Below are 27,268 nucleotides of genomic sequence, written 5' to 3' on the forward strand. Positions count from 1 at the left end.
ACGCTGATCACGGCAACAGCAGGGAGAAAATACTAAGTATGATGATGACACCTGGGTGCACTCGTCTTTCCAGATAGATTTTAGACTGTTGGACTAATGAAGGGGGGGTCTACATCGACTCATAGTTTCCCCCTCGACAACCAAATGTCTGTCTGCTAACACTGTTCATCAATGTGGGTATTTGTCCTATATGTTCCTCAACAGTAACAACACAGACATGTAAATGCAGTTCATGGGAAAAGATACGGGGATACTAATACAAACATATTTACAATATTTGACACTGTACAGGTGATGTTGTGGGGGTAAAGTGGTAGTGGCATTGTGGGTAATAACATGGGGTTGGATGTCAGAAACAAACAGATCTGGGCAAAGAAAGTCTTCCCCCAAAATTGTCACGTCCTTATAAGTTGTTTTTTTAATCATGGAAGACTCTTTGGCACTCACAAGGAGATTAGAGGAGCTGTTATTAGATAAAATGAGTAGTTCAACATTTTGGGAAATATGTTTATTTGCTCTCTTGCTGAGAGTTAGATGAGGAGATTGATACCACTCTCATATATCTGTGTGTTAAAGGGACAGTGTGTAGGATTTGGCAGCATCTAGTGGTGTGGTTGCAGATTGCAACCAGCTGAGTACCCCTCCGCTCACTCCTCCTTTTCCAAGACTGCGGTAACGTGAGCCACCGAGTGCAAAACTGTGGTAACGCCTCAGAGGCCATCCTTACCATTATAACAGTACTTTAGGAGCAACAGAAGTTAGACGGGGGCTGGCGGTACCACGGCTCTTGCACTCTGCGGCCCACGTTACCACAGATTCACAAGCTTGTTGCAGAACTACGGTGGCCTTCAGGTAACGTAAAAACGTGAAAGGCTCTCTCTAGAGCCAGTGTTTGGTTTGTCCGTTCTTAGCTAACAAAAACACAATGATTCTTAGTTTCAGGTGATTATACACTAATGAAAACATAGTTATGAATATTATATTCCATTTATGCTAATAGATCCCCCAAAAATGCTACACACTGGTCCTTTAAATATGAAGCTCCTCATCTAACCTTCGGAAAGAAAGCATTTTTCCCAAAATGTCAAACTATTCCTTTAATTGCGCAGAGAAGCTACTTCTATTATGTGTTATTATATATTATGCTGAATCCATGATGCGTTCAAGGACATAATGGTGTGGGCTCACTACATACCAAATCCATGTGTGGATTCATGTTTAAATAAAAAACTGAGGCAAGCATACAATTCGATACTTACAGTAATTCATTACATAACATTTACAATTTCTGTTAATGAAACAAATACAGTGACTGGGAGAAGATAAAGCCACACAATGGCCACCAGAAAAAAAACAAAAAAACATAAACAAATAACACTGTTATTTGTAGTGACACAAATATGAAATCCATTTCAACAGGATGGTTTGTTTGTGTGATTATAATAACATGTACATTTAGAAGACAGTAACCCTTACTTCACTTGATCAGTTTTGATTTTCCATGTCACAAGGTGCTTTGCTGGAAGACTCCCCCAGCTCATCTTATATTGCATTCACGCTATCCACACACCATCCAAATAATAAATACACTCAACTTTAGGAACCATAATATGTTTGTTTTTTTCTTTACACATTACATTAATTTCATAAATAAAGAAATGTATAGTCATTTTCAACCATGTTTGCTTAAATTATCTAAACAGAAGAGAGCACAAAGCGGGTTATGCATAAAACGGAGCATGACCTGTCAGTTCAGGTTTGATATGAGAGGACAGTGAGGTGAAGTATAGTTGACAGAATATATTGACACTTCCAAACACTAGTGCAGAGCTTTACTCTTTCCTGTTATATCTCGCTGTAGAAGTACACTTCCTGAATATTATAACACTGTTTTATGGCATTCCTTCCCTTTACTTACGCAGGCAGCATTTTAACATGACAGACACTTCAAAGGAGACGTCACAGATCTCTTTCTGCTATGCTTCACTGTTTCTGATATGTTGTAGTACAACATGAATATGACAACAAAGTAAAACAATGTGTTTAAAACAATGTGAGTTTGTCCTGAAGAAAATGTTGTTTCATTATACCATCCATATTAAGGGTAGAAAAAAATTCCATCTTCATCTCTGAGGGCAGGACATGCACCTTGAGATCTTCTCTGCTTTCCTCATTTTTGACACCTTCTGGGTGAAAAGCTTTAAAAAAATCTGTCCACACTTTGATTCTTAAAGGTGCACTGCAGGGCCGGAGTAACAGCGTCTCACACTCTGTCTCCATTTGTCTTGTAGAGAGACTCCATATACGGAAAGGAATTTGAATCCAAGTGACACCTGGAGGAAAAAAGTGGCACTGCTCCTGCCACTGTTCCTTTCCTCTTCTCTGCTACGATTGAAACATGCCTGCATTTGGGGAAAATGTATCTTATTGTAGCAGGAGTCACATGGCAGGGAGGTACAAGGATTAAGTTTCTAAACCTTCTTCAGGCCTGCCATCTTTGGGAGAAGTTTAAAGGATGTTAAAAGACAGGAACACCCTCTCTGTCCTTCCTTCCTCTCATCCTACAGCACGTTCCTCGCTTCTCTGTGCAAACACTTTCTGTTCCGTCAACAGTCACGTGACCAGGCTGCTATGACACGCAGCAGCAGTTTCGCACCGTCGGCTGCTCTTCCTCCAGTGGCTGTTTCAGTTTGAGGAGGGGCGGCTCGCCGCTGGCTGGCGTGTAATAAACCGCGTTGCCATTGGAGGAGACCAGCGGCATGCGGGGGTCCTCGGAGTTGTTTTTGGCATCAGTGAAGGAGTCTGCGGAGCCGTTACCTAGGTGACCGTTGAACAAGGGGTGATTCAACAATTTGGCGGCGGACCTCTGTTTCTTGAGCTCAGACAGAGTCTGAGCGCGCTCTCTCGGCAAGGCTTCCTCGTGAGGTGGCGGGGTGGCGACGACCCCGCCCTTATCGGACGACGACGACGACGCGTTGCCGTTGGAGGGCGGTTGCGGCGGCGTGGACGTCGTCGTGGAGATGAGGCCGTTCTGTTTGCTGCAGCCATCTTTGAGGATGGTGGGCCGCTTGGGTGTGTCTGGCAGCTCCACAGCTACGACTGGCTTGACCTGCGAAACATCAATAAAGATTACTTTAATCCCTCAATAAGGCTTCTCTTTGAGATGATTAAATACATGCAGGCCTGACTCTGTCCAGGGGAGATCAGATATCTTTCATCTGGTGCCCAAGCTATCAAGCTCAAATAAAATGAGATGTAAAGCCAATCTATTTACTACTATGAAGAGAAAGTCTCCCCCATAAATTGTTGCTTGATGTACCACAGGTTCTTTCGAGACAAAAGGTTGAAATGTGTGATTCTGCTTTAACACACTACTTCCTTTTCCACTTAAAGCCTTCTGATCATCTGTTGATAAAGTGCCTCAGTTTGCTGCAGTCAGTGTGTGAAAGCTTAGTAGTGCTTACAATAGTGGTTATAATTAGAGCAACATAGATGTTTTTTTCCAGTAGAGGAAAAGCAACTATTGCACTCAGATACTACGTGACTATTGAGCATTCTGCTGGTGGAGGATTGTATTGCCATTTTTTTTTTTCCATTGTGGGTTTCTTCCTGTGTGACTGTTTGATCATCAAGAGAGAACCACACATCTACACTGAAATCTGACATTTAGACTCCTGATGTGTGGGAGAGATGATTGTATTACTGCCTTGCTGGCTGTGCTAAAAATATCTAAGTCATGTCAGGTCGTATATATCTGGCAAGTTATGTGCAGGAAGTTAAAAAATACACCATCAAACAACAAAAATTGACTAAAAAACAGAGGCCATGACATACATTGACATTGGTATGACTTTTGATATAGTATAGTATGCCATAAAAATGTCATAATATACTTTCAATTTTTTCATGACTTTTTTAAATGACATTTTTAAGACATACTTTAATATGATTTCTTTAGTTTTTTTTAATGACATACTTTACTATGATTTTTATGGCATTTTGAGGGTGTTGTATGCTGAACAGATTGTAAAGCCCCCTGAGGAAAATTTGTGATTTGTGATACTGGGCTATATAAATAAAATTGACTTGATTTGACAATGCTATGACATTTTTAATGACATCTTTTAAAGACATATACTACACTATTACTTTTTATGACATGTGATTTATGACACACAATACAATTATGTTTTTATGACTTTTTGTGATGTATTATGACATATTTATGACACACTATACTATGGCTTTTATGAGATATGATAGTATGCTATAAACTAGAATTAACGCCTCACTATTGTATGCCTCTGCCAACCAGTCAAGTTGCACTTTACATCAATGTCTGTCCAAAATGTCATCACTTCATCATTTTATCCTATTAGACATTTGGGTAACATTGTCATAATTACAATATGAGTTCTTAAGTTATGGCCAAAAATGTGTTTTCTGAGGTCACGGTGACCTTGACGTTTGATCACCAAAACCTAATCAGTTCATCCTTGAGTCCACGTTTGTGACAAATTCACTCAAGGCGTTCCTGAGATATTGTATTCACGAGAGTGTACCGGAGGGACGTACTTACTGATGGACAGACGAACAACCTGAAAACATGGTGGCTCTGGCTTTTTTTCTAGATTAATCAGAAGACGGGTTATTTTTATGCATTCCTTTAATGACAGATGTTAAGACCTGGATTTTTTTGAATCATTATTATTTCTTTATTCTTGCGTTTACTGCAGTCAGAGGCATTTATTTAAATCCAGTAACAGATGAGATGTTTCCGTCTGTTAGAATGAAGCGTCACTATGAAGTTTAGTAGTAGTAGAAAATCATCAGATGTCAAAATCATGTCAGAGCAGCAAGAATTTAGAAATCCTAACGCATGATGCAACTGTAACTAGTTGGGACATTGGGTGAGACAGTGTCCTAACCAACTGTCAACAGACTGCTCCGCCTGTTTGCACTGTGTCTTAGATAGTTATTGTGAAATGTGATGCGCACACCTGGATTTCTGATAATATGTCCCTAGGAAATGACAGGGTTGACACTACAGCCAAAGCAGTAGTGTTTCCTCTGATTACCTTGTCGTTAAAATTTCTGTTTCTACCGCTCAGAGCTGCCACTGACACGTCTGAGCGGTCTGCCTGGTTGTCAGCCGGTTGTGTTCTAACTGATTGGTTGTGGAGCTCCCGTGACGGCCGTGTAGTTGCTCCACGTTCTCTACTTCCTCTACTGGTCCTGTTAGACAGGATGTGTCTCACAGGAGCAAAGAAGGAAAGGTTGCTGCGATAACCAAACATTGGTTTGCTCCTGGTAGAGCAATAGTTTTTGTGAACAAATTTGTCAAAGATGATGTAAGACCATCAGCCCACCCCTCCCCTCTGGGGACCCTTTGGAAATACACAAATACTGTAGATTTGAACATGTTTTTGTAATTGTTGATATATGTTTGAAATGGACTGAAGCTTATGGTATTGTTAAAATGTTTTTAAAGGTGCTAAATGCAAGATTGGGAGCATTTTCTGTTGCCTTCGCATGGCTCTCAACATGGCGACGGCTGAGCCGACAGCTCGCAGCTAACGGTGCAAACAGTGAAAACGACAATAGCGCTGACAGAGCTAACAGTGTTAACCGGGGAGGAACCGGGAGGTGGGTGTTACGCTTCCGCAATGATGGTAAACATTTTGGATGCTCTGGCTGCTCCAAACACCATGAAAAACTCCATCCTTCCATACTGCGTAGGAACCCTGAAAGGAGGAATTCTCAAATGCTACTTTTAAAACTGTATATGTAATGTATATCTATGCAGAGGTCTAATTCTGAAAAACAGGAATAAAAGATAAATAACCTGAAGACTCACATTAACTACCTGGGTGTTCTCCTGATCAGACTCTTTCTCTTTTTCATCCTCCTCCTCTCTCCCTCCCCTCCAGACGATGGCCTCCGTCTCGTACTCTTTACGGCACAGGTTGTGTCTGTCCGACAGGCTGGCTCGCCGCACCACTTTTCTGTGACCACAGGGGAGGGAATGAAGACTTTTTAAGCACAATTACAATTCATGCAATACCCATTTCTAGATTATACTGTCTGGAATTGCTTATACTTCTTAAATTTTTCATTTGAAGATTAAGGGAGGCTGTTCTGCTCATCTAAACAACAGACTTTAGAGCGTGCACATCAAAAAAACATTTACAAAAACTTTACAAGAGGCAGAACTCAATCTGCACACTGTCCTGACAGCTCCCTTCACTGACAAGGATTTCTGTAACGCTGCTCTGTTAAATTATATTTAGTACAGAGCACATGATTTTTTTTGTCTGATTTGCCTCGATCTGCTGATCTTCCCTGTCTCTTTGGGGGGCGGGGGGAAGAAAAGTAAATAAACATTAAATGCCATTTGTAGTAGCAGTAACACCAGCAGATGTCAGCACTTACCCACGACTGCCTGCGCTGGACGTTCGCCTGCACAGTGAGGTTTTGTGTTTGAGCTGTGACTTCATGATGGTGTCGTGTTTGTGTTTCAGGTCCAGCAGGATGGCTCTGAACTCCTCATCCTCGCACAGATCTTCAAATGAGAAGGATGAAGGACAGGAAATGTCAGCTCCTTTCAAATTAAACTGCACTTTAATACACGGCTGTGTTGAATACTCGGTTCTGATTGGTCAGTCACGGAGTTCTGCGGTCTGTTATTTCTTTATAGCAGACCGTTGCTATGTATAGCAGACCGTTTCTATGGACGCAGTTCTGTTGTCGGACTCTGGCGGACCGTTTTTGTGTCAAAATATTGATTTCTTCAGTAAGTAGCCGTGTAATAAGCGGCTAATAATGTACAGCTAGCGGGTCATTGTTATGAAAGAATCCCATTCAGGGCGATGAGACACTCCTTTAAGGAAGTCTTTCACAACAATCACCAGCTCGCTGTACATTATCCCTTACTTGTTCAATCAGAGCCGAGCTGGAGTCTGCCGTCTCTGAGCAGCTGTCAATCACTCGCAAACTCCCATCAAAAGGTCAAACTAGGCAGCGCTGATCAAATATGAATCAATATTCTGTTACTGTAATGCCAATTTCTCTCCTCAAATGTTTTCAGAAACATCTTGTAGTGTATTGTTTAGCTGTAAAATGAGAAAGTTTGTGACCCGGCAGCCATGTTGAGATTCGTTGAGGAAATACCAAGCGCCACCCCCAGCCGGAGCAAACTTTCTCATTTTACAGCTAAACAGTGAATTACAATATGCTGAAAGGTTATTATGGAATTTCTGCCCAATGATGACTAAAACATTCTGTCTACTGCAGGTTTAAGTCGTAAAACTTCACCTTTTTCACAATTTACCGACCATCAAGACTGCCAAAAATGTAAAAGCTGACATAATTAGTAATGAAAATAGCACAAAACAGGTTTAGATTTGCCTTAACACTGTTTAAATCAGCATTTAAACAGAACAAACTCAAGATTTAAACCTTGCATTGACTGAACAATTTGTCAATGAGACCCTGCTAAGATAAGTCATTTGTTTTCTTAACCCCCCCCACCAGGTGTATTGATCAGAGTGTTGGGGTGTAAATATACCGATGGGGGTCTCATCTAGGAAGGTCTTGGCATTGAGACTGGCTCCATGAGACACCAACAGCTCTGCCACATGCATCTGAAACAACAACAACAGCAGCAAATTAATAGTTTCAGAAACCTTTGTGTGTGTGTGCACTTGTCTGTTTCCTGTTTCCCATACCTGACCCCAGCATGCTGCAGCGTGAAGAGGATGCCATCCATCGGTGTCTCTCAGGTCCATGCGGCCTCCCCCCTCCAGCAGCAGCTCTGCAGCCTGCACGTAGCCGCTCGCTGCTGCGATGTGGAGCTGTGAGGGCAGAGGAAGAACAATGATTCATTTTTTCCAGTGCACAGGATAACAGATATGCTTGGATTTCATACTAAATCCACCATTTAGATGGCAAAGAATACTCAACTCAAAAATGCTGATCATATACAACAAGACATCACATTACACCGGCAAAAACTCTACGTCAGATATTCACTTGTGTCCAAGTTTGGGGGTGTGGGTCCATAACATTGTACAAAGGCTTTGTCATCATTTCAAGCTGACGGGGTCCAGCAGGAACAGCTCTTCTGCGGTTTGTAAACTGAATTGCGATAGCAGTTAAAGATAAAAACTGATCCGGCTGGCCTGAGATGACCCTCTCTGCAGGTCAGAAACTCACTTGTATGAGGAAACAATAATAACAGGAGCTGAGAAGAATAACTGCTCACCTTGATTGATCGTAATCTATCAGGATATTAACTCTAGTCTTAGTTAGTACAGGTAAAAGAAAATATTGAAACACTTGAGTATCACATTATTATGTTCTGTGATACTGTATCAATTCATAAACACACTATCAATTAATAGTAGTAGTTTAAAAAAATATACACAGTATGTTGTCTTTTACATTTTTTTAGGGCTGTCAAAGTTAAAGCGATAACTTGTTAACGCAAATTTGTTTTAATGCCACTAATTTCTTTAATGCCTAAACACAATTAATATTTTTAAAGCTAGAGTGAAGATACTGTTACCATATGAAACTAGAAAAACCTAAGGAATCCACTGGTACCAACCATGTCATACTAGCTTGTCGTGAAGTAGGCTAAATAACGCTCCAAACTTGCGCTAAATTTTCACAGTAGTGCATGAGACAGGTAATCTGAAAAAAATCATGTTTCCTCCGGTGCTCCTAATGGCATCTGCAAGATTTCACAGACCGGAGGAAAACAACCAATCAGAGCTAAGCTCTACTTTACTGTAATGCCTATTTCTCTCCTCAAATGTTTTCAGAAACATCTTGTAGTGTACTGTTTAGCTGTAAAATGAGAAAGTTTGTGACCCGGCAGCCATGTTGAGATCAGTTGAGGAAATACCAAGCACCGCCCACCAGCCGGAACAAATTTCTCATTTACAGCTAAACAGTACACTACAAGATGTTTCTGTTGTTGAGTGAATGACAGCTGTCTCCGTTGAATGAACAGCCAATAGGAACGCTCTCTCTCTGAAATGACCTGTGATTGGTCAAAGTCTCCCGTCACGGGCTAGATTTTGTAAAGCCTGAAAACAGAGCCATGAGGAGGTGCAGAAGTCTAGTTTTCTCTCAGAACACTTGAATTACAATATGCTGAAAGGTTATTATGGAATTTTTGCCCAATGATGGGAAAAACATTCTGCCTTTTGAAGCTTTAATCATAAGAATAAGGTTTTTGTTGGAGTTTTCAATGGACATTTTCTTTTTTCTAGCCTGCAAATCCCTGAATCTGTCTGATGCAAACATGCACACATGAATTCAATGCGAGCCTTCATCTCATCTGTATCAGGGATGAAGCCTAATGATTTCTCAAGCAGGGTAATTTGGTTGCTATGCCAATAACCTCAGACACCTCCAATCAAACTCTGGCTAGCAAGAAGAAATACATCTTGGTCTGGACATAACTGACTTTGAGCAACTGGTGACGACGTGAGCTTGTACACATTGGAGTGTTACTGAAGAGAGAGAGAGAGAGAGAGAGAGAGAGAGAGAGAGAGAGAGAGAGAGAGAGAGAAATGCACACAACATAAGATCCAACATTATTGATCTTCATGCGGAAATTAGGATGTACTGTAACAGCCAGGGGAGAATCCCAGCCATGTGGACTGCAGGGACTCACACATTATGCACTTCATATAGAGATGCTTCTTATAAAGAAGCAACGGCTCACTGAAATAAATCGAATGCTACTCCAATGGGAGGGATGCGAAAGGCCAAGAGAAACAAAGACTTAAACGAAAAACAAATGAATTCATGGAAATAAAACTGTAACATAAAAGTCAATTACAGGCAGCATTTTCTTTCTTTCTTTCTTTTTACAAACTGAAGCACTTTTAGTACAAAGTTGTTCTGTCTCTGTCTCCTAGAAAGCAGGAAAGGGAGCACAATCCTACATGTATATAGAGAAAAAACACTTAAGAGTCGCAGCAATTTCCATGGCAATTCACAGTTTATAACTCTACAGCAAAACATCCAAATTAGAGCTGCAAACATTAATCGATTAGTTCTCAACTATTAAACTAATCATCAACTATTATGACAATCGATTTATCGGTTTGACTCATTTCTTAAGAACAAAAAGTACAATTTTCTGATTCCAGCTTCTTAAATGTGAATATTTTCTGGTTTATTTACTCCGCTATGACAGTAAACTGAATAGCTTTGAGTTGTGGACAAAACAAGACATTTGAGGACGTGTTTGGAGGCGCTCCACCGCAGCCCCACCCTCAGACAACCCAGCCCTCCACCTACCCAAGACCCAGACACACCAACCTGACATCAAAGAACTAGTGGCGACTTAAGGCAAGTAAGGCCTACAGGTAGGTTCCTCCAACCAGCCTCATTCTCACAGTCGGGTCAGCATCACACCTAATCTCTGTAGTGCAGGATAGAGCATTTATTATGGGTCCTTTAGCATTAATGTCCATTCTTTGCTTTGGATCTTGTTAACTCTGTTTCTCTTCCTGCTGAGATACACTGGAGCCCACCTCAACTCAGGACGTGGCTTGGAAATTGGACTGAATTGGATTAATAACTGGAAGGATCATGGACAAAATAATCAAAAACAACAGAAGGGACCTATCTACAGTATCAATATTGGCTCTGTTCCCATCTCTGGATCCTGTTGAACCCCCAGCTGTCCGTGTAGAGGGGACCTCTGTTTGAATTGCCTCTTCCAAGATTTTTCACTCCGCCTTCGAGTGTGGCCGTTTGGATCAAGTATAAACACTTGATATATACACTTGAGATGTCTGGACCAAAGCAGACAGCGGACTGACCGACATTGCCATCCCTAGAGCCACCCCGCTAGCATCAGAAATATCAAAAACCACAAGTTTCGTAAGGTCTGCAAAACGTCCTTGTGTTTGCAACAATTTCCTCTGAGCCTTTCAGTTTCCTCACACAGTGTCACTGACACCCTGTCTGGGGTGCACCCTGCCTCTTGCCCAAAGCATGCTGGGATAAGCTCTCGCTGTCTTATCCAGTTTTTTGGCCAACAGCCTAAAGACATGCCGGTTAGGTGAACTGGAAATTTTAAAGTGCCAGGAGGTGTGATCGTGAGGGTGCTTGGGTCCGTCCATGTGTGTTAGCCCTGTGAGGGACTGATGACCTGTTCAGGATTTACCATCTTATCCAATACAAATGCATGTTTAGAGGATGGATAAATTATTATTCTACAAATAATCATAGAAACCACAGTAACTTCCCTTACAAATGACTCATTTGTAATAGTTTCTATCATTTTTTTTTTTATTTCTTTTAAAATGGCTTTGAAATGTCTCTGTGTGCCTAATTATTTCTGCTCGTCAGTATGAATCATGTTCTTCTGTTACCTGTGAATGTTTAATTACATGAAATTAATGCAAGAACTGGAATGACAGTCTTAGGTTTGTAGTGATTTGTTTTAATTCATTAGATCATTTATGTGATCTGTTATTGTAACAATTCTCATTTTACAGTGTTTTCGATGTGAATTGATTAGATAAATTGGTTAGTACCTTGTTTCACACCAACATACTGTAAGTTCTACTTTTATCATTTGTTTGCATTCGTTGAATAAAACTGAGATGACTTTATGAATTAAATAAATTGTCTCCCGTTCAATTGACCCATTTTTAACCACAGGGGCTGAAAATCATTGTTCCTGCACATCAAAAACAAGGACACCAAATGTATTTCAGTGGATAACAAAGGATTAACCTTACATAACTTCCTACCGGTTCCAGGTCTCTTCCTCTCTTCTTTGGCAGAGATTTTAACAAGGCATGCTCTAGTTTGCTCCATCATGCTCGAATGAAGATTAACGGGACGCATAAAGCAAGAGGACAAGCAGCTCAATCAGACAATCTGTGGTTAGACTTTAAAGCTTAACAGGGTTATTTTGGGCTACTACCATGTAATGTCCCCTGGCTATTTTCATCCAGTGATCTGTCACGTTGTTTCCCCTGCATAGACAAATCCCTAATACATAATAAAGACTTCATTAAGACATGTGACTTTATACGCTATAACAATTTTTTGGGTCCTACTTGACTTTTTCCATTCATCAGTGTACTGAACTTCTACACAAAACCAATTCAGCGACCAGCTTAGTAGATTTACCTCCCCAATTATACCAAAACCAATGACTTATACATGAATGTGACTCACTATCATTTCTTCATATCATTCCCATGCGTGCTTGGGTTCTCTCTAATGTATTAAACATAATATGCAGGAATGATGATGTATCATGAATGTATTTTGTCTAAATGTGTCTCACTGCTCCTCAGCCAGGCTTTTATTATTGCTCATAGTAACACAGACATCTTCATGTTCTTTGCTTTTTATCTTTTTTGCTGCCATATTTGTTAATTCATGAATCATCATGTTTGAAATTTTAAGCTTTTGTTTCAATGCATTTCTTATTAATGCACATATTTTGTTCTTTAGGTACACGCTTTTTGCTTATTTATTAGGGCTCATTGGGTTTTATTTCAGATAGCCGAGATTGTCTAAATTTTAAGTACATTGTCCGATCCCATCTCGCATCCGTTTATGTATTCAGCGGTGGAATTTTGCTTTTATGATTCTCACTTCTCATGATGTATTATTTTTGTTCCTTAAAGCTAGGGTAGGCACTTTACTTTAGTAGCTGCATTTTATTTACATCCCGACAACAATTCATTAAATCAAATGCTCTGACAAAAAAAGAGAAAAGAATCTGGTATCTGTTTCTTGCAGAACTGTAATAAGCCCATCCAATCATTTAATTTGGCCCACATGAATTTATTGGATGGCCTACTTGCCTGTCTACCTACATGCACTCTGACAATGCACTCATTGTGCGTGTGGAGTCTTCCACAAGGCTAGGCTGTTAGCTGCTGCTAGCTGTGAGTACTAACAACAGTGTTGTAGTCAAGACCACCTAAACTGAGACAAGACTTTGAGGGGTTGAGACAAAGTCAAGACCAAGACCAGACCAGTGCGAGTCCCATGCTGCGTGACACATTAACGATAAAATGTGGAACATGCAAACCATAGGCAGATACTTTCCAGCTTTACTGCATACATATTCATTATTAAAGGATTTGTCTACTCTGTCATTACATCGGTTTTAAAGTATGACCGCAGGTGTATTCATTGCTCACGAACAGATCACTTTTATATCTGCAGAGCGTTTTGAAATCATACAGCCGATTTGCCTTTAAGAAGAATATAATGAGTCTCTAAAAGCCTGATTAGCGTTAAAGGTTTTATGGCCTCCTGAGCCAGCGTTGCAGAGCGCAAAATCATTAAAAGGAGAAACTGATGGTCCTCTGAATATTTACACACCCTTTCCTTTATCCTGTCAGTGCAGACCTGTGATGTTTGATAATTTGATAAGAGGTGTGTGTGTGTGTTTCTGCAGCTTAAGCTCTTAACAGAGTCTACTGGCTTGGAGGCAGATATGAAGGAGTGATTTATAGCTCTGTGGTGTTTAGTCTCATATTTCTTTTTTACAGGTGCAAATTAATGATCAATGATGTCTACACAGTTATACCTCCCCAAACAACTTTAGGATCGTGTCTTGTCTTACAGCCATATCATTCATATGCAAATGCTAGCCGGTCTAATAAATCCCAGTTTCTGTGGCAACAATAACAGTGATGTCAGTGCACATAAACTGCATGAATCTACTGTATGGATGCACCCTGTCTGGTGTCAACACAGGCTGCTGCTGCGGCTGCAGCTTTGAATGCCACAATCTTTGTTACTGACCAGTTGAGTCAACATTTTCCTTTTTAAACCTTTTTCAAATTAAAACTTAAGATAATTTTTCATAGGAAAAAAACTATGTATTGTTTCAAGACCAACAGCAGTGTTGGTTATTGGTATTGCTTTAAACCTGCAGTAGGCAGAATGTTAATCTTTCAGCATATTGTAATTCAAGTGCTCTAAGAGATAACTAGACTTCTGCACCTCCTCATGACTCTGTTTTCAGGCTTTAAAAAATCAAGCCTGTGACGGGAGACTTTGGCCAATCACAGGTCATTTCAAAGAGAGAGAGCGTTCCTATTGGCATTTCATTCAACGGAGAGAGCTGTCAATCACTCGCAAACACGATGGATCAAACGGTCAAACTAGGCAGCGCTGATCAAATATTCTTATTTTACAGCTAAACAGTACACTACAAGATGTTTCTGAAAACATTTGAGGAGAGAAATAGGCATTACAGTAACAGAATATTGATTCATATTTGATCAGCGCTGCCTAGTTTGACCGTTTGATCGAAGTTCGCGAGTGATTGACAGCTGCTCAGAGACGGCAAGGCTCCAGCTCGGCTCTGATTAGTTGTTTTCCTCCGGTCTGTGAAATCTTGCAGATGCCATTACGAGCACCAGAGGACACAGAGGAACATGATTTTTTTTCAGATTACCTGTCTCATGCACTACTGTCAGAATATACAGTATAATCATATTTGCTCCAATCTTGCCTACTGCTGCTTTAAGCCAACTCTGGTACAAATGGTAACATTTATGTATATTTATTGTACATGGCCTCTTACAAATAAACTAAAAAAATAAATAAACACATATAATGCTAATCATGTTGCATCATTTTAACTGCTACGTTGTACGTATGAATAAGTATGTATGTATTTATATCTTGCTTTATTTTTTCAACCCTGTCGTATGCACTTTTTAAAAAACTAACTTTTATTGTACTGTTTTTATATTTTGTCTGATGTTTTGACAGTTTTTTTATACCCTGGTCCTAAGAGAAAAGACATTTTGATTCAGCTATATTTTATTAGATTTGAAAAGACGATACAGTTCATCGTCAGCTTGTTTTAAATTGAGATTGGTCGGGAAAAGTCAAAACGAACTGAGCACAAAGTCTTACCAGAGTCGCTCCCTGAGAGTCCTGTTGGTTGACCTCCTCTCCCTGTCTCAGCAGTTCCTGAACGTCTCCCAGCATCCTCCTCTCCGTTGACGCCCGTGTCTCGTTGATCATCTCCTGGGTGATGCCTGTCAATCAAATACACAAGCAGAACTACAGCGTAAATCGCAAGGCGGGCAGTTTTATTCCTGACAGCCTTTAATATACAGCCGCAGATGCTGACGGGGCCGGTCCATCACTGATCTGAGGCTCATGGAGGGACAGAGAGGAACTCGGGTATAACGGAGCAGGGACACAGCATAGCGCTGGTACATAAAGCAAACTTCATAAAGTCAACGTCGTAGAGAAAAATTCATTTTCTAGATTGACAGCGACATCTTTTTTAAATTACACTGGAGGTTTCCTACAAGCAACGGTTCATGGGGTCCACAATAAAAGCAAGTATTAAAAATTGAAGGTTTCAAGAGAAGAAGAAATACGGGGTAGCAGCAGACACTGACTTTTGTTGTGTCATAGTGATGTATAATGGCCACAATGAGCCGACGGGCCAAACTTAGACAACTATAACATTCTGAATGAAAAAGGGAAAATAATGTTGAGGACATAAATTCACTTTCAGATAATTATTTCAAGATCAATACAGAGCTGCCTACACTACAGTATTTGGATGTTAAATATTTAAAAGACATGAAATGACTGTTTTGTCTGGGTGGGAAACAGTAGTTTACTTTCATGCTGCCTTTCCTACCATCTCTTGCCAAAGGGTTTTGTGGTGTTTGGCCCAGTTGAAGCTCAGGTGATTCTGTCTGTCACAGCCGCTCTAAATTCCTCCTTTAATCCATCGCCTCGCTGCCAGGTACGACTCAATACTGTGACCGCCACACTTGACTTCTTCCCCCACAGCACAGCGGTAATGAACCGTACTGTCCAACAAATGTAAAGAAATGTCAGATTGACAATAATGAAAACAGCCTGTCAGTCACAACTGTGACTCTTATATTCTCGCAGTGTGAATGAATATGTGAATCACTAAAACTACGATAAATCAAGTGTTGTGGATGCAAATAAGATTACCATCCTTCATTAAAAAAAAGAGACAAACTATTTCAATGTATTTGTCACTTGAAAAAGTCCTTAAAGTGACAGCAGCTGGCAAAAAGTTGGAATATCCACAGGGATAAGTCATTTAAAGATACACGGGCTGTCAATCGATATAAAATATTTAATCGCGATTAATTGCATGATTGTCAATAGTTAATCACTTTGTTTTTGTAAAGCATGGAAGATAATCCTGTGAAGCTGGCCACATTTATTTGAAATAAAGAGTAGAAGTAGACAGGCGTCACCTGACTGCTAATGTTATTGTCAGTATTTCCGCCTTACGACTCTCCTGTGACACTGAGTTCTAAATTGAACCTGGTGCGAGTGAAGCTAAAGGCAAATTTACCCACTCCACGCCTGCCATTTTAAAATCAACCTCCTGCTTCATTGTCACACTCTTGTTTCGGCAACGTCTCACGCCGACGTGTGATGGCCAGTGATTCTGAAAAATGGTAAGGAGGGGAACCGTTAAACTTTTTCTCTGAATTCAGAATCACAGCCTGAGGGTGTTTAAAGGCGCAGGAATCAGGACAACGACAGTTCCCTTTGTCAACTTAGATGAAATGAATCCTTCCAGCTATTTTCTTCTGTGTTTTCTGTTGTTTCTGACAGCAAGCATCCATCTCTTTGGCTTCTGTCATGATTTGATTTAGCTACAGTGATGCCCTACAGCTTAACAACGGCCCAAAGGATTTCAAAATGTACAATACTGCAAACATTCCTCATCGTCATACTATAACAAATGTAGTTAACAGAAAAAAAACTGTCAATATATCATCACATAAATAAGAAAACAAAAGTTTTTCTTAAAACTGAAGCTGTAACTGATCCCAGAGAAAAAAAAGAAACTTTGGTATGTGGACCAAACCAGTTTGAGCTAAACGTCAAATAATTCCAAACTTCTCTCTCGAAATATGCATTAACTCAGTTAAGATTAGAGCTGCAACAATTAATTGATTAGTTGTCAGACATTAAATTAAACGGCAACTATTTTGATAATCGATTAATTCATTTGAGTAATTTTTTAAGAAAAATAGTAAAAATTCTCTGATTTCAGCTTCTTAAATGTGAATATATTCTGGTGTCTTTACTCTTCTATGACAGGAAACTGAATATATTTGTGTTGTGGACAAAACAAGACATTTGAGGACGGCATTTTGGGTTTTGGGAAGCACTGATCATAATTTTTCACTATTTTGTGACAATTTATAGACCCAACAACTAATCCATTATAAAGAAAATAATCAACATTAATCGACAATGAAAATAACTGTCAGTTGCAGCTCTAGTTAAGATTTTAAGTCTAAAATGCGGTATGTTTTGGGGGACACTCACTTAATCCCATATTAGATTAGAAAATTGTAGTTCCATATAAAGCCAAAATGGCAGAGAAATAAATCCAAATCGAATTAGGACTGCAACTACGGATTATTATGATTATCGATTAATCTGTTGATCCTTCTATCCCTTTATCTACTTTGAGCCTGATGTGATGTCTGCAAATGTCTTGTTTCGTCCGACCAGTCCAAAATTGAACAACACTCAATTTACAATAATATTTGTGTGTATTTCTCCATGGATTGAGCGTTCCCATACTTTCAAAGTATTTATATAGCCCTTAAAACGGCTTCATAACAAAATAGACATGAAAATCTCACCTTTAACAAATTACTTGTACAATTGATCGAGAATTAAATATTTTTAGACCTAAATCAAATCTTTTTTAAAAAATGCAGAAACTTGTGGGTGATATCATCAATGCTGCGGCCTTGCTTATCAACAGTCTCTGATCTTATTCTTCAGGTTTTAATTTGATTGGGGATCCAAAATGACATCAGCTGTGTGGTTCGACTGCTCTGCATCCCCCCCCCCCACACTCTATTTCACCGGTTTAGTTCCTGGTAGACGTTTCCCCGTTATCACTGCGGCTCATCACAGATGAACTGGGCTCAACGGGGGAGGATCAAGAAAGAGTCAGATCAGTCGATGCTGCATATTAAGTGTGTGTGTGTGTGTGTGTGTGTGTGTGTGTGTGAGAGAGAGAGAGAGAGAGAGAGAGAGAGAGAGTGCTGGTGTGCCCATCCCTGCGGCATCTCCGGGGAGTCTAATCCAGCAAAACAGTGCTGAGAACATTACGGGAGCAATTAGCAGCGCCGAGCTCCCTTTGATCGGCTTAATAATCATTCTTCTCACCTACTGTACCGCTATCTGCATTCTGCGGCTCCAGAGATCCCATTGTAAACTGAGAACCTCATTTTCAGCGGTCTCTGTTTTCCCTCTCCCAAGCCCCCAGCGTCTCTCTGTCTCTGTCTGTCCCAATATCGTCTCACATCCAGGATGCAACCAACTCAATGTGGTGTCATCATGTTCCCTATTTGCACTGTTAAACGCATCAAAATCATTAACGCCGCACTTGTTTACAACACAATACTAATCATAACAGGGCTTTTTCTGACCTTTAAGTGTCCAGGGAAATATGACAGCAGCCCCCTGCTTCTACACACTTTTCTCCTCTATACCAGCGGGGCAGCTCCACTGAAGCATTTACGATTTACTTTTATGCTGAAGGGCACCTTGACCGAGCAAAATTCCAGTATTTTTCAACCTTCTTTTGTTTTCCACTACTTCCCACACGCTAAATCGACAGCAACCCACAGACGCACACATATAAACAAACAAGATGAATAAGACGCTAATTTGCTTAGCCACAAGTGGATCCCTATAGAGCGTCAAAGTGAAACCGAGACTTCTGGGTCCTGCTTCAGAAGACAGAAAACCTCATTCTGGACTGACATCTGTAACAACGCTAATAACTGCTCAAATACAGGAGTACATTCAGTGCGAGACTCATTCCACCAAGATGCACTACAGAGCCACAGGAAGTCATTCCTGCCTTTGGCCATCAAACTTTACAACTCCTCCCTCTGAGTGTCTGACACACTGAGTCAATAGACTGGACCTGGACTTATTTCACCCATCAGCTGCTATATACTATACTGACTTAACTCAACTGTACAATCATTCAACTGTGCAATACCCTGGCATTAATACTGCATGTATACTGTGCATTTCAAGAAATATTAGTACTTAATTCTTATTTATACTATTCTGCATTTATATTTAACATACTTAATAGATCCAACTTCTCAGCATTTTGTACTTAATTATTTGCATTGTGGTTATATGTTATATATTATATGTCTTTAATGCACATATTTGTACATATTTCTTATATTCTCATTTTTATTTGTATTATTTACTCATATTTCTCTACATGTATTGTATTATAAATTGTAGCATTATGTACATAATTTACATGTTACTTACTCCCTTTATTTGTATTTCCTTACATTTCTTTATGTTTATATAAGAGCAACTGTAAAGTCCCAATTTCTCCCCGGGGATAACTAAAAATACAGCCTCAGAGCAGAGCCTTTCTCAACAGTATGTCGTGTGGCTCGTTTCTTATGTCTAGATAAGGACGGACGTTTTTAGAAAAATGATCTAATACCATTTTTTATTTAATATTTCTGGTTTTAGAGGAATTTAACGGATGGCATTACCCATAAGCCTCAGACCTTTGCGGACTAAATGTCACTGCTCAACGAAAGAGGCGAGTCGAGAGGCGGCGGTTAGTTCACATTATATCTGTAATGACAGCAGGATTTAGAGAGCAGAGATAACAACTAAAACATTAAAGATATGACAGAGCTTTGGTGAATTTTATTGATATGGACAAAACCATAAACATGGGAGTTGGATTTATTTTGTGCTCACAAGGTCACAAAGGTTTCCACTTATAGTAGGAATGGTGGATGGTGATTTGTCTGAGGAGTAAACCCCACAAACACACTTTTTCAGAACGACAATGAAAGAAATGCTGAATGAGAGATTACATTTAATTACAGAGGCCAGAGCTCTGTCTACCCTGTTAGCTACAATAGCTAATCCAGAGGGCTAATTTCTTTGTTTACTTTTGGTCGGACTCAGAGACGAACGATTAATGTAAGACGGAAGTTTATTTGGAACACAATGAACACAATTATGAGAATAAGACCCAGGTTGAAAGAATTTTGCTCACAAGAATATCGATACAAATCCTTAAAGCTTACTGATTAACACGTTATGTCTCATTTGTTAAATCCGTACAAAAACCTACCAAGAAATAGTCCACATAACGCCCTGTAAAACAGCTAATAGTGTTTTTGCACTGCAGTTTTTGAGAGTGATATCACTCTATCTCATCTAACACTCCACTGGAGAGCGAATAAGCATATTTCTTAAAATGTTGAACTATTCCTTTAAATATTTCAGCAGCCAACCGGTGCGTTCACACCACAGCATTTCCCTACACTTCAAACCCCCCCAAACACAGATTCTGCTGCTTTGTCCCCAACTGTGTGTTCACACGTCTGCCTGTAGATGTAACTGTTTACTGGAAAACAAAAGCTAAACATCGACAAGAGCTAATGTTAAGAAGGTTGAGCGTGATTTAACTCCAGTGTAAATAAAGCTGTCTGTCGCCTGGCTCTCTCTTTGTGTCAGTCTTCGTATCACACAAACACAGACTGAAATGCAAACACCTCTAAAGACACAGCGGGAGTTTCCCTCCTCTTCACCCGACTGTCGGCATGTCGGGGCTGATCTCCTTGAACTCTCTCTCAGTCACGTCACACAGACAAACTGTGCAGACTGAGTTTGTTTACAGTGATGCAGCATGAATATACAGTATCCCAATCTGCATCCCGTCGGGAGTGAGAGAACTGTGAATATCTCACAGCTCCCTGAAGTGTCAATGCTGAAACTGTGCGGGACTCTAAGTGCTTTCTGAGGTCACAGCGCTGTTGCCATCTTCCTCAGCAATCTGTTCCGGTGGTTGACATACTTTTAACACTGCCAGAAGCTACAGACACTCTCTTATATAAGGTTAAGGAGGCTTTAAACTTTTTGTTACAAATACGGAAAGGGTTTGCGTTTCAAAGACTATCAAAAAAACAGAATTGTGCAATATCGAACAGTAGCTAAACCCCTCCACGAACATCGATTGTCCAATAATAGCTTAGCAATCATAACTTAGTAGGTCTGATCTTACATTATTTTAGTCATAATAATAAAAGTCAACTAGAGGCTGCATTTTCAAGAAAAACTCATGGAGCTAATGTTAATTAGCTAGCTAGCCAGTGACAGGTGGCGATGCTATAAATGAGAAAACAGCTTCTATCTACCTCTTCTCTGAAAAACAGGACATATATTTAAAAAAATAATAATTTTGAGTGGTAAATCTACCATCGTTATTGTAAACTGTATTATGTGCTGAATGAGAACCAAGCCCCCAGGAAGAGCACCGGGCTTTGAAGCAAATCTTACGTAGTAGGCAAACGGTGGAATTACACCTTTCGTGTCCGTCACGTGATGTCATTGGGCCCAAAAATACTTTTTTCCCATAGACTTATATTGGGAAAGAGATGCTGTAACTCGGCGGATCATTTTTTATGAGGTGAATCAACTTCCCAGTATGAACACTTCAATAGCCCTTATTTAAATCATTAGGTCCTAAAAGTTGTAAAATGCACTAATAGCCAAATCCAGAGTTATTTCTCTTCCTCCGTTCATGTGAATAAGCCCCAGAATGAAGCTGGGAGGCGGGGTTAAAGGAAAACGCTAGTGCGCCTGCTCTACGGGCCCAATGGATGTGGAAGATCTCCGGAAGATCTCCGGAAGATCTCCGGAAGATCTGGGTACTTTTATACTCGGGAGTCAAGCTTTATTTGCTTCATGCGCCACCGAGCAACTTTCATAGGAGTGAACGGGGCCCCGCCTCAGACGCTGTATCCAGTTCTCTTTATACAGCCATGATGAGAACGGAAAGCCTGACAGGGGTAGCAACAGTAACTAAGGGGGGGCGGAGTTTAGCAATGATTAGATTCACATGCAGTTCTTGGGTGCATGTGGTTATCCTTGACCTGTCTTACAGCAGTATGACTCAGCTTCACAATAACATATTGTACAAGAACTATAAATGTTAAAGAGACGCGGCACACTCCCACCAGAGGCATAATTACTGTACAAGGAGAAACTACATTTCACACTTTATTGAATCTGTTCAGTCTGCAGACATTGTGAGGCTAATATAAGTTCCCAAACGTGTTCAAAGAAGCACAATAAATGGGCTTCTCAACTGCGAGCCACAGCTTAAAGATTCTGTCCACGTTACCCTACGTCTGTGGTCGTGCCATCTCGACAAATATTTATACGCTACCTCTATTGGCCATCGCCGTCTCAATGATGTCCAGTGTTGGGTCGTCTTCACACAGGTCGTACGGCATGTTCCCATCAGAGTTGACCGCCAGCAGATCTGCCCCGCTGTGGGAGACGAGCAGATAAATGATTAACACCTTTGGAATATATATTTTTATAGGTAAATAAATGTTCTAAATGTGCAACATTTAACAAGGCGACCATGACGACTATATGTTGTTTAATAAATTACATTCAAGGGCATCACCTGCATCTAAATGTGCATTGTAAAAACACTGACAAGCTTTTAATCCATTAAAACAAGACTTGACAACAGCTGAATATGAATTTTGTGTTGTTTTCAGGTAATTGGTTTGTTTATAACAGCAATACTTTCAATCATCATTGGCCTGTATTTCATATTCTGACCAGTTAGACCCATGACGTGCTGAAAAAACGCTGATCCGTAACTCAAATGAGAAAATAAATCTCAGTTGGAGAACTAATTGATGATGCTAATTAAATTCTTTCAGTCCAGAACAAGTTGGCCTGCATTATTCAGCAGTTTTTAATCAGCAATTTCTCTGTGGATAATGAGTCCGAGTGATATGATGAGTGGCTTGACAACTCCTGCATGTCAACAGATGGCAGCAGTGTGTCTAAATATGTTGCGTGTGTACGTGTGTGTTTCTAGTGACTGCATACAGGCTTCATTCATAGCCACAGGCAGAAACGATGGAGTGTGTGCACATACAGTCTTCATTTGTCTGCATCTGTGCATGTCTCTTTGTGGGTGTACATGCCTTTATCTCAGAGGATCTAATTAAATCAAACAATGAGTATGTAACTCTATTCCAGGTGTATTTAACATGTCAGAAGGAAAGAAATCAAACTACACATGAGGATATTTTTGCCTCTGGGAAACCTGGGTCAGTGTTATTGAATCATGAATTACATTTACATAACAAAAGACGGCTAATAACAACTTTGTTAATCATTGCACGTCCTAGGGCTGGGAGATAATTAAATATTACCCTTTATTGACTATGATGATATTATCACATCATGTTTTACCGAATTCTGCTGTCTGGATTAATGACTTGTAATTAAAACTGTAGCTTGTCTGATGTAACACTCGAGTCCAATTAATTGTAATACTTAATACGTGATTTTCCCACATTTGCCACATTATGACATGTACTGATATCAGTAAAGTATGGTTAAATAATATACTGATATCAACAGTATCTTCCTGTCCTAATATGTCCTCTGTGCTTCTTTCCTACAACTGGGAAAGTTGGACAATGCAATTTCCCCAACGTGGCTTACATTTTCAAATCATTTTCTGTATTATAATGCCACATGTTTTTTTCTTGCTATTGCTATTAGTGTGGTCTTCTTGGCGTTGCCTCTGCTCTCTAGGTGCAGTGCCATTAATTTCTGCTCCTCCAGGTTGCAGCCTCTGTTGTTTTTGGAACAGAACACCTCATTTCTCTTTGCCCAGAACGCAATTAAAAAATAAATCCACAGCTTCCTACAAACTACCTACAGTGGCCCACTGGGGATAGTGATCGCATTTATACCTGAATATTTGATAGCACAACAAAAAAATGCCTGTTAATTTCAGACTGCGGTGTGTGTGTGTGTGTGTGTGTGTGTATACAGTTTTCCTCTGGATATTGGTTAGTGGAGGTGGTAAGCGCTGCCCACCATTCAGCCATAGATGATACGAGTCCAGCTGATCATTACAAACTTTAAACTAACTTCAACTTGATGCAGACTCTGTGGGGTAAAATGTGCGTCCAAGTGTTGATTATCAAACTAACTTCTGCCTGGTGAGTTAATTTTTGTTACTAGATGATGGTTCAAACCGCCGTTCTTATTTAATAATCATTTCTGACTTAAAGGTGCAGTGTGTAGGATCTGGCGGCATCAAGCGGTGAGGTTGCAGATTGCAACCAACTGGAACTTCTCCCGTGTGCCAGGAGAACTATATATATTCTACGGCTGTCAAAATTAACGTGATAATAACGCGTTAACGCAAATTGTGATTTTTATCTTGTAGCAGGCTCAAAACCTAAGGAATCTATTGGTACCAACTATTTCATACCAGCTTGTCGCGAATGAGGATAAATAAAGCTCCAAACTGTTTGGCAAAGCCATTTTCAAAGGGGTCCCTTGACCTCTGACCTCCAGATATGTGAATGAAAATGGATTCTCTGGGTACCCACAAGTCTCCCCTTTACAGACATGCCCACTTTATGATAATCACATGCAGTTTGGGGCAAGTCATAGTCAAGTCATCACACTGACACACTGACAGCTGTTGTTGCCTGTTGGGCTGCAGTTTGTCATGTTATGATTTGAGCATATTCTTTATGCTAAATGCGGTACCTGTGAGGGTTTCTGGACAATATTTGTCATTGTTTTGTGTTGGTAATTGATTTCCAACAATACATATAGACATACATTTGCATAAAGCAAGCATATTTGCCCACTCCCATGTTGATAAGAGTATTAAAAACTTGACAAATATCCCTTTAAGGTACATTTTGAACAGATAAATATGTGAGATTAATCACGATTAACTATGGACAATCATGCGATTACATATTTTAATTGATTGACAGCCCTAATATAGTTTCTACCAATAGATCCCCCTAAATGCTACACACTGTTCCTTTAAGCAGAGGTGCTCTTTATTTCACTCCCACTATGAAACGCTGCAAAAAACCCTGGTGTAGCGGATCTGCATGTCTTACTGTGAAATGAGTATCTTGACCAGTCCTGCGTGGCCACAGGTGGCAGCGGCGTGCAGCGGCGTCCACAGCTCGTTGTCCTGAGCGTTGACGCTGGCTCCTCGGTCCAGCAGGATCTTCACCATCTCATCATAGTTATCTATACAACACTGTAGTAAAAGAGAGGGGGGAGGAGAAAGAAGAAATGTGTTTAATTGTTGATATTGTAACACTTGCCGGTGTAATACCCTAGATCGAGTTAGATGGAGGGATCCAGTTTCCTCTTGTTTGGAGGAAAAATGAAATGCTGGCTGAAAAGGAGCTCTACGTAGTCTGATGTTGCATATAATTCATACGGTGAGTACTCAGCTGTGCTGCATTGATGCTGTATGCTTCAGCACCTCAATCATCGCAGGAAAGGGATGAAAAGAAACTCATTTGTTCACCAAGAGCAGAGACGAACAAGAAGTCCATTACGTAGTCAAACCGTATCTCCGACAAAAGTGCTTTAATCGCATATTGCAGAGTGCAAAACTGAGAACACATTAAGCCAATTTGGACAGTCATTCTGACATCTCACCCATTGTGTGGGTTGCTCCCTGGAAAGCTGGAAATGCATCCATAACTCACACCCATCCACGGAGACAGAGAGACAAAGACGTAGAGGGACAGAAAGTATTTTCCTTGTTAAACTTGGGTGTGATTATAGGGTGGGGAGGAAAGAGAATTTTTCCGTGTAAACCATCCTCCAATCTCGCTGCTGACAGCAACAGCAGTTTTCTCCATCAGAGCTAATTGGTGTGAGTGTAGCAGTGCTACGCCGCTGAACAAAGACAAAGACGAGAGAGAGAAAAACAACGGAGAGAGAGAGTGCAAGGAGCAGACATGATGTCAAAGACTGGGATTACATTGTCACAGCAGGAGGGACAGATATAATCAGAAAACGGAAGGATTCAGAGCAAAAGTGAAGTGAAAGGGACGTCTCAGTAAGAGACAATGTCATTATTCGTGCTGGTAAAGTTGTAGGTCTGAATCTGATCCATCAAATGGTATGTTGGTATTCCCCTCCCCTCCCCTCACTCTAATGTACGTATAGCATATCAAAGAAGAAATGTCATAAAAATCCGTCTTTGTTCCCAGAAGCAGCTGCATGTTTTTATCAAAGAGCACCTTCACTTGAGTGAGAAGAAGCCACTGGAGTGTTGTCAGTTCTCAACTCTCTGCTTTGAAATGAAAATGAGACATCTGTCATGATGAAATGTTAAAATCTGCTGACTGCTGTGAATCCCGTTATGATTCTACCCACTGAGAGATTTAAACAAAGAGAGGAAAATGGGAGAGAAAAAGGTTGGTAATAAACAGAAACAAAATGGGGATCCCAGCATGCATTGTGAATAGGCAAGGTACACCCTGGACACGGTGCTAACACACCAAATGATTCCTTTAATGCCTCCATGTGTAGAACTTTTATGTAATTACAGATTTTTTCCCCCCAACTGAGCTATTTTATATATTTAGCTCAGAGCGTTCGACTGAAGATCTAAAGGTTCCTGGTTCGATCGGCAATTCTGGTGGCATTGGTGAAATCTACATCTTGTTCTAAGCTCATCATCATTCTGTGTCTTCAGTTTGCTCACATACACAAAGAAGATGATGCAATTAGAAATATTGTACTTTTACACAGTTTGTCAAACATTCAAACTGATATAAATCTACATTACACAAGCTAGAGCTGAATCGATTAGTCAATCAATCGATTAATCAGCAATTTCTTTGATAATCGATTAATACTTTGACTTGTTTTTCAAGCAAAAAGCTCAGACTTTGTCTGGTTCCAGCTTGTCAAATGTGAGGATATCCTGCTCTCTTCTGTTTCATGTAATTGCAAATGTTGGGGTTTTGGTCTGTTGGTCGGACAAAACGGGACTTTTGAAGACATCACCTTGGACTCTGGAAAAATGAGCCGGGTATTTTTTTGCTGAAATGATTAATTAAGAAAATAATGAGCAGATTAGTCTGTAATGAAATTAATAGTTTGTTGCAGCCCTAATTTACACTTATTCAGGCAATACACAACGTGATTATATGAGGTCTGTGCAATTAAGTATTATGCAACGAACATATTTCATGATTGTGGCTGTATTTTACTAGTTCAACCAATGAGATACCGAGGACAACAGGATGCTGTAGTATTCAGGAAAAGCCTCTTTCTTTTAAATTTCTGCTGCAGAGAACATTTCCCTTTAATAATAAAGTATTACATG

At 40.1% G+C, this 27,268-nt stretch overlaps 1 protein-coding gene across 3 annotated transcripts in view; it reads right to left on the reverse strand.

Moving 5' to 3' along the window:
• Positions 1-1,247: 1,247 nt before the first annotated feature.
• ppp1r16b (protein phosphatase 1, regulatory subunit 16B) overlaps positions 1,248-27,268 on the reverse strand; it is a 107,361-nt gene continuing 81,340 nt past the window's right edge. For 2 of the 3 annotated variants that reach the window (XM_037776628.1, XM_037776619.1), the window contains exons 4-11: positions 25,029-25,174; positions 22,289-22,392; positions 14,932-15,056; positions 7,728-7,853; positions 7,568-7,643; positions 6,433-6,562; positions 5,858-6,005; positions 1,248-3,109 (exon numbers count right to left, since the gene is read on the reverse strand). In XM_037776628.1, the coding sequence (XP_037632556.1) occupies positions 2,630-3,109; positions 5,858-6,005; positions 6,433-6,562; positions 7,568-7,643; positions 7,728-7,853; positions 14,932-15,056; positions 22,289-22,392; positions 25,029-25,174 (1,335 nt within the window). In that variant the 3' untranslated portion in view covers positions 1,248-2,629. The remainder of the gene's footprint in view (positions 3,110-5,857; positions 6,006-6,432; positions 6,563-7,567; positions 7,644-7,727; positions 7,854-14,931; positions 15,057-22,288; positions 22,393-25,028; positions 25,175-27,268) is intronic. The other variant, XM_037776636.1, reaches the window with a different exon arrangement.

Source organism: Sebastes umbrosus, chromosome 1 (assembly GCF_015220745.1).
Source record: "Sebastes umbrosus isolate fSebUmb1 chromosome 1, fSebUmb1.pri, whole genome shotgun sequence".
NCBI classification, from domain to species: Eukaryota; Metazoa; Chordata; class Actinopteri; order Perciformes; family Sebastidae; genus Sebastes; species Sebastes umbrosus.